Source organism: Anguilla rostrata, chromosome 1 (assembly GCF_018555375.3).
Source record: "Anguilla rostrata isolate EN2019 chromosome 1, ASM1855537v3, whole genome shotgun sequence".
NCBI lineage: Eukaryota > Metazoa > Chordata > Actinopteri > Anguilliformes > Anguillidae > Anguilla > Anguilla rostrata.
Window position 1 is genome coordinate 5307157 of NC_057933.1, and position 8673 is coordinate 5315829.

Genomic DNA, 8673 nt, shown 5'->3' on the forward strand with positions numbered 1-8673 from the left:
TCCTCTCCTCCTCCACTGACCTAGTTCTCAGTGCTGTGGATGAGGTGATGAGGTAGGGAGCTGAATGAGAAGTGGCAGTGCCTCCCCCCTCTCTCCCCCCTCCCCGCCTCCATCCTCCCTCTCTCTCTCTCTCTCCCCCCATCCTCTCTCCCTCCCCTTCTCTTCTGAGCTCTGGAGCTGTTACACAGGGGGAGCAGCTGGTACCCTTCTTACTGCTGCTGGGCCTGTGTGTGTGTGTGTGTGTGTGTGTGTGCATCTGCATGTGTTTACATATGGGCATGCATGCTCTTGCCTACCCTGGCAGTGTGTTGCACTCAGATCCCCCCCCTCCCCCTGCCTTGTGCCAGCAGCCCCCCCCCCCCCACCACTGCTCATTACGGACACGCTCACTAGGCTCGTTTCAGTGTGCTCAACCCCGCACGTTCAGGATCCCTCTCACTTTTCCGCACTCTCAGCGGTCCTGCTGACCTGTCAGGGTGCCACGGCAACAGGAGGTCAGCCGTGACACACGCTTCCTGTTCACTCCGCACTGCTACTGATGAGTCTGAAGGGCTTTACCTTTCTGATGCACCGGGGACCGAGGACAGCGGAACAGCTGATTGGCTGATGTGATCAGGAAGTGCGTAGTCATTGTACTGATGTCTGCTCACAGGTGGTGGGGGGAGGGGGTGCTCTATTGGACTGCACTGGAACAACAATAGTAAGAGGGAAAGGGAAAAAGAAAAAGAGAGTGAAAAAGAAATATAGAAAGGGAGATATATAGAGATGAACAGACACAGAGAAGATAAAAGGGGGCTACAGGAAGACAGAAAGAGAGTGATGGAAATAAATAGAAAAAGAGATGAATACTGAGATAAGGGTTCAATGGGGGCTGTCACGGAGTCTGCGTCTATAAGAGATGTGCAGATAGCTGAATGATGGATGATGATGTGATATTAGGAGGGGGGGTGGGGGGGGTGGGGGGGACTGCACAGTGAGGAACTGAGAGGAGAAATCTGAGGTGCTGGCCACTCAGCAGCCAGGCAGGAAATCATACCAGGCTAATCCAAGCAGTGGGAAGGTGAGAGATAATAAACACAGCTCTCCCCCGAACTGCGGAGATTGAATTAAACCACACGCTTCCTACCCACGCTCGTCTTTCATTCACAACCCTCTGCTTTTCTCTCTCTCTCTCTCCGTCTCTCTTCCCCCCTCTCTCTCACACACCCGTTCTCTCTCTCTCTCTCTCTCACTTTCTTTCTCTCTCACTGTGCGTGCGAGTGCGCGCACTACCCACGTCGCCGAATTCGGGAAGTTCCGCACGGTCACAGCGACCGCCTGGCTGATGTTGTCGTCGCTGCGCTGCCAGCGGGGTCGCCTCGGTAACGATGAATGATTGACGCGGGGCTGCCGGGCCGTGTGCAGCGGCACTCTGTTAATAAAATACATTTTTACTGCGAGATCAAAGCGAGCTGCTTTTCCCCTCCGACGCCGTCTCAGCCCCTGCTGCATAAGGATCCGCTCCGCCCCAGACGCTGCACGCCTCTGAGCTTTTCACTTCAGTCCGCGTTCCAGATTTGGGAGGGTTTCCGGGTTTTTACCCAATGCAGTTATCCAGGTAACTCTCTCAAGTAATGCTGGGCTTGGGGGTATGCCAGGTAGCAGGTTTACTGAGTTAGCCGGATGACTGCACTGAGCAAAACTTGGAACCATTCCAATTCTGGAACATGTACTGAAGTAAAAAAGAGCTGTTCTGGGTTTTACTCAGTGCAGTTATCCAGCTAACTCAGTAATCCTGCTTTGTGAAATACTCCTCAGTGCGGTTTGTAGCTATGCAGTTGCCCTGCTTAGAATCTTACTGCTTAGTAAGATGCTTAGAATAAACTGTAAATATATATATTTTTTTCAAAAGCTGGAAGGGGAAACCCAATGGCGTGCGATTTCAGCCGTGGTGTTGGGGTTTAGGTGGATGCCTGCGTACAAACTGCATCCGAGAACTGGAACTAACGGACGACAAACAACGAAAAGTTTGTCGTTTCCAGGCAAACGGCGAGCTAAGATAAACAGCGCAGTGTTTACTGTAGCCAAAACCTTCGGGCCGGAGGAATGCGATGCTTGGAATTCTGAGAGGCCCGAGGGAATTCTGGGATCTCTTCTCGGAATCGTTATATCCGGAAAAGCCCCAAAATGTCCTGCGATTTGGTGCTGTAGCCAGGGCATTCATGCACTCACACACACAATACACACACACACACATGCACACACTGACCATATATGGTGGTATCTAAGATGGAATATCGTAGATCATTCAATAGAAAGCTTCAAGGTATGTCAGAGTTCCTCTCGTGTTTTGTTTCTGATGAAAGCCCCTGGCCTGGCTCATGATTCAGGGCAACAGGGCTGGGCTGGTACTCCAGCTGGAGTTACACCAGCCGGTCAGAAGCAGATCAGTGTTTCTCCTGCTCAGCTATTTCCCGGTGGAAGCCCCTTGACCATTCAGAAAGGCCAGTAGGAGACTTGGCATGCGAGCGGGAGACGGTTGTGTCGCTATGTTAGGTGTTCATGGCGGTGCACCGTAGAGAAACAGGATGACGTTTCCACCTGGAACGGTGGAGACAAAGCTGTTTAGCAAAGGGGTGTTTACCTGGCAGACCCACCTGCATTTGGAGCTGTTCCATTCTCTGTCTTCTCCTGTGGAAGGGAGCTCGGCTTGCTAGTTAAATAACAGAGACCTGGGGCGACCGTGACTCGGGACAGGTGTGATGAGGGCGGTCTCGGACCTGGCTAGGGAACTGGCATTAAGCTGCGTGGATTCAGGCGTCTTCCTCATACTGTACCCCTCTGCCCCCCCTCCTCATCCCAACTGCAGATTTCCTGCAGAGCCATTATGTGTAATTAAGACAGGATGGGCAATCACTGCAGGCTCTACCACCCCCCCCCCCTGCCTCATCCAGGCTGCATGTCTTCCTCTGGCTCTGACTGGGAGGGGGGGGGTGGTAAGGGGGCGGTGAGGGTGGGCCATGCTCCTGGCCTAGTTTCTGGGCCGGTTGGCTGGGTGCCAGGGTCCTGCTCATGGCTGAGTCTGAGGCTGAGGTGCTGAGGGTGGGGCTGGGGGGGCCGGACGGGGCTGTGAGGTGTGTGTGAGTGTGTGTGTGTGTGTGCGCGTGCGCCGGAGTGTGCATGTGAGTGTGCGTGTCTGTGTCTGTGTGTGAGTGTGTGCGTGCTTTGCATGCATGCGAGTGTGTGTGCCTGTGTGTGCTTGCATGCATGCGAGTGTGTGTGTTTGTGTGTGCATGTGCGTGCTTGCATGAATGCGAGTGCGTGTGTATGTGTGTGCCTGCATGCATGCCTGTGTGTATGCGTGTCTGCGTGTGTATGTGGCTATGTACGCGTGAGTGCTTGTCTGTGTGCGTGTAAACGGTGCAGCACACGCTGATGAATCTCCCTGATTGAAGGAGGCCAGTGTGGGCGGCGGTGTCATCGTGACCTCGGTGGCGGGCGGGTCAAGTGGCGCGCGATTGGTCGCCGCCGCGGCGCGGCTATTTTAGCTCTTCCTCATCAGCGCTGCCCTTTAGAGATGAGAGAGCCTAATGGCTGCGGTCGGAAAGGCTGAGCTGGAGAATGCCGTACTGTAGGGCCTGCTGCTGCCGCCGCCCCTGCTCCTGCCCCTGCTCCTGCCCCTGCCCCTAGACCCCCCCTCTGCGTTCCTCCCCCTGCTTCCAGAGGCTCGCTCCTAATCCGGGGGAAGAGGAAGCTGGTAATGTAATACCGGGTTGAGAGGAGCCGGCCCGCCCTGGGGCTCTGGTGGCCTTAGAGAGGAACGCAGGCTGTAGGTCCCCAAAAGTGCTCCAGCCACTTAAATCACACCCGCCACTTAAACAGGTCGATTGGATGAAGACTTCACGCGCCGTAATAAATTAATAACAGTGGTTGGGTTGGGGGGGGGTGAATACTGTACAATTAAAATGTGCTCCAGAAAGACTTGAGTCGTGTGGCCCAGGGATGGTTGTGGCCCTGAGTGACTGCAGTGAGCGTTTATGCCCGCGGCGGGTGGCTCTGGGTTTGAAGTTGGCGGGATGTTCTTCAGGTCCGTGTCCTCTTTATTCGTGAAGAATAGAAAGCGCTGATCAGGAAAGAGAAAAAACAACAACACTGTAACGGCAACGTAAAAGCAATGTAACGGCTATGTAACAGCAACATTAGAGCAACATGACGGCGATGTAGCAGTAATGTATCCGCAACGTATCAACAACGTAACAACTCAACAGTAATGTGATTCAGATGAGTTTTTAAGAGCCCCCTCTGCTCCTGAAGACCATGTAATGTTGCCGATTGACCAGTAAGTCAAATAAATCTAATAGGAACTGCTGGCCATTTTACTGTGTGGATGTATACTGTAAATTTACGACAGGCTTCACTAAGGCCTAGCTTTAGAGGACGGTTCCGTCCGTACGCCTGCTGGCTGCACCGTGGTTTGGGTGCGCAGTTTTTTTTTTTTAAAACGAATTCGTAAATAAGGGGCGAGCGTGCCTCCCCGCTCCCTTGCGGGGTGCTGGAAGAGGCAGCAATGCGAGACGCGCGCTGCAGCAGCAGATGCTCCTGCTAACGAGGGAAACAGCCAGGCGGCGTGAAACATCGGTTTTTCTGTAAAAAACACAAACAGGACAGCTCTGGGGTTAATGAAATCAGCCTGGCCACTGAACTCCCGCCATCATGGCTCGACCAGGACGTAATTTTAGTGAATCAAATTCTACGGCTGCTCTCTGGAGCTCGACGTCGGAGTCGGCTGTGGTGGGTTTGTGGGGACCGTGTACGCACCATCCTCTGTGTGTATACAGTCCCCATAAACTCACCACAGTCTGTGTGTTCACGCGTGTGTGTGTGAAAGTATGCGTGTGTGTGTTTGTGAATGTGTGTGCGTGTGTGTGTGTGTGTGTGTGAGAGACCTCTCACTGTCCACCAGGGGCTGCCAAGTTTCTGACGTCTGCATTGACAGATTGGGTGAAAGAGACATGCAGTCAACACAGTGTAACCGTCATTGTTTGGGTGAGACCACAGTGCTGGAACAGGGCTGAAGAAACGCTGGACCAGTGTGGGCTCAGACACACTGGCCTGTTACTGCCACTGCCTCTGTCAGGGTGATAGAGATGGGACATGCTTCCCCCACTGACAGCGGCTTTGAGCACAGCCACTGTGCCAAACACACACGCACACACAGATACACATACACACACACACACACACACACACATGCACACAAGCACGCACACACAAATAACACACACCTACACATGCACACACACACAGACACGCACACACGCGTGCACCCACAGACACACGCACACACTCACAAACACACACACACACACTCGAAGACGCTCAAGAAGCACACACACACTTACGCTGTACACATCTCCTGCGGTTGGTAAATCTCTCCCGTATTCTTACACTTTTGGAATTCTGCCCCATCTGTAGTTGTTTCCGCTGACCAATAGGAGCTCTTCGTTTTGGGGGGGTGTCAGTAGCCCCCCCCTAACAGGCGCGATTGAGGTTTGGCTGTAGAGCTGGTGAATGGGCTTTTGGGCGTTAGCAGAGCAGAGCCGGGCGGGGGGGGGCCCTGGGATAGCTGTTGTTTTTGTGCGGGGTCCATGGCAGCGACGGGCTGCTGTCCTCTGACTCCTGTGTTCTCTTCCCGCTTTTCCCTCAGAGACTGCGAAGCGCATTGAGATGCTCTCAAAGCCGTCTTAATTAAAAGGGGGGTCCGGACATGGCCGCGGTGAATGGAGAGGGGGATGGGGGGAGAAAACGCTCGGGGCACTTCTTTTTCACACTCCAAAAACCTCCAGAAACCCCCACAACCCTCAGGCCCACCCTGCGCTCCCCCCCCCCCCCCCCCCGCCCACCCAGCCACCCTTCTCCGTCATCTTCCTCCACCCCCCCTCCATTCAGTCAGTACGTATAGGGAGGAGGCACGATTCCACGTGAGTGCATCTTACCACTGTCCCCAACCCCCCGCTCCCCCACCCCCACCCATGGTCCCTTTCCTAAGCCTGCCACCCCTGCCCCCCCAGATTCCCTTCAAATTTGAAGGAAGCGCTATAGACTTGTCAAAAAAGACAAGCTAGACACTTTGGCAGTATTGCAGAAAACCTTGTGTGTAAAAAAAAAAAAAGGCGTGGGAGAATCAGAGAGAGAGAAAGAGATGGAGACAGAGAGTGTGAGAGAGAAAGAGTGAGATCCAGTGTGTGAAGTTGCTTTCCTCTCCCTGGAGACTGAAGCATATTCATAAAGAATTTACTACTGTGCTATTCTTAGCAAACATGGTGAAAGCGTTCTTGCAGTGCTGAATGATGTAGGCGCTGTGTTTGAACCTTCCGCGTTCGGTAAGGTGTCCCCAATCAAATGGTCTGCCTTCATTTAGGGGGAAAGACGATCAATAAATGTCCTGAGGGAATTTTAAGAGAGGATTTTCGCCTTTTTTTTCCTCACCTTGATATAGGCTACAAGTTCTGTGCAGTAGAATTATTCATGTGACGACGTGACAGGGGTATGTCTTCTTCCAGCCAGGGAAAAGCAACAAAATGTGAAGTCCATAAATTCAAGTCAAGTGTCAAGTCCAATCAGGAAATGATTTTAAATTCACTTCACTGAAGAATCCTGATATGAACACTATTTTTTTCAGGTCATTAACCCTTTGAAGAGTAGGTTTTTTGGAATGTCCTTTAAAAATTCTAAGCCAGTGTTCTAGAACTACACTGCATTCAATTATCCGTACTGATTGTTACATCATCATTCGAATGTTCAGCTAAGTCCATTGTAATCACATGTTTGTGATTCACACCTTAACTAAATTTCAGTTAATTTCCAACTTTAACTGAATGGAAATGGAATTGAGTCCTGTCGCATGCGGCATACGGAAGTGTAGTTTCCCACACGTGCTTTGGTTCCTGAAGTGTTTGTGTCAGCTCGGCGCGTATCATAAACTCATCACCTTTTCCACACAAAAAAAAGCCCTGAGCCTCTCAGAATTCCCTCTGCATTCCGCGTTGTACAAGTCAGCATTGTGCGGAATGTTATTCAGGGAATGGTGACAACAAAGGGCAGTTTGGTTTTTTTTTGTTGTTTTTTTGCTTTTTGTGTAAAAGCGGGAGAGGGAGAGAAGAGAGAGAGAGAGAGAGAGAGAGAGAGAGAGAGAGAGCGGTGCACGGACAGCTTCGGTGTCATTACTCACACCCCCGTCCCTGTGGGTCCCATTGTGGCCTCGAACACAGTGCATCTTTGTGGTCCGGGCCTCGGGCCAGCATCCCCCCCCCAACACCCCCCACTCCCCGAATCACCATCGCCTGCTTCCCTGTAACGGAGCCCGCCGCCGCCACCGTCCCCGCCCCCAGGAGGGGCGAGGGTTGGTGTTGGGGTGCCGGCCCACCCCATGCTGTCACTCGACACGGGCCGTCGATCCAAACTGTGAGTGAGACCCCCCCCCCACACGGCCTCTTTTCCCCCCTCTCCCTTTCAGTGGGGCTGAAAAGCCTGAATAACCCCCCCGCCCCAGGTCACAGAGGAGGGGGCTTCCATACGGGAGGGGGAGGGGGGGGCTGTTATTCAGATACATCTAATTACAGCCAGAGGCTGGGAGGGTCTTCATAGAACCCATTTGTACCGCTTGGATATGTACTGATGCAATGCAGGTTAAGCACCTTGCTCCAAGGGCACGAAGCTGTACTACACTGCCGCCCCAAGATGATGGGCGATACGGGCGAGGCTGGAGACAGGAGCTCCCTCTTTCCACTGTGCCAGGCTCTGTTTGTGCTGAGATCACACACAGAGAGAGAGAGAGAGAGAGAGAGAGAGAGAGAGGGAGAGAGAGAGAGAGAGAGAGAGAGAGAGAGAGAGAGAGAGAGAAAAGAGAGAGAACTTCAGTCCTGATGACTTTCAACTTTCAGCCTTTTTTGGGGGGGGTGGGGGGGATGATCGCAGTGGTGTGGAAGATGGTACTCCGCGCTCACATACGTTCCCCTGTCCTGCTCCCTAATTCATTCACTTGCGTTCTGGTAAAGATGAATCGGCGGTGGTTGTGAGCTAGCTGAAATATACCTGGCTGGATGTTTTGGGGCCTGCATTTTCAGCAGGGGGGTCCTTGAAGGTGCTGTAGGGGGGATTCTTCTATGGCTACTAAGGACCCAAGGGTGTGTTGGGGGCACGATGAGCCCTCTTGAGCTGTACTCATGCAAGGAGCTGGCCTGACCCGCTGATGGTCCTTGTGTCACACACTTATCACAAGTGGGGACCAGTGACACGGATACACACTTCAGAGCGGCAGGTCAAAATGTGCTGAGCTGTGTCTAACGGTCTCTCTCTCTCCTCTTTTTTTAACAGATCATGCCCCCTAGATAGCAGGCCTGCCCCGGAGGACAGGATGCCCCCCCGGAAACGGACCCGCCCCGCCCTGGGGTTCCTGTGCTGCTTCGGCAGCAGCGAACCCCCGGAGATCAACCTGAAGGACAGCGTTCCCCTACAGCTGCTGGAGTTCAGCGCCCCCATGCCCCCGGCAGAGGAACTGCACGCTCGCTTCTCCGAGCTGGTGGTGAGTCTTCGTCTCCTTTTGTTTTTTCATTTCCCAGGGGGTCCTCAAACTCGGTCCTGGGGTCCCCTTGTGTTCCCCTCCCGGCTTTCACTCCTGCCACAGTCGTACCC

The 8673-nt window shown here is 53.2% G+C and overlaps 1 protein-coding gene across 1 annotated transcript in view; it reads left to right on the plus strand.

The window, feature by feature from the left end:
• daam2 (dishevelled associated activator of morphogenesis 2) overlaps window positions 1-8673 on the plus strand; it is a 129375-nt gene that overhangs the window by 46539 nt on the left and 74163 nt on the right. The window contains 1 exon segment of the mRNA XM_064302596.1: window positions 8356-8563. Within this exon segment, the coding sequence (XP_064158666.1) occupies window positions 8396-8563 (168 nt within the window). The 5' untranslated portion in view covers window positions 8356-8395.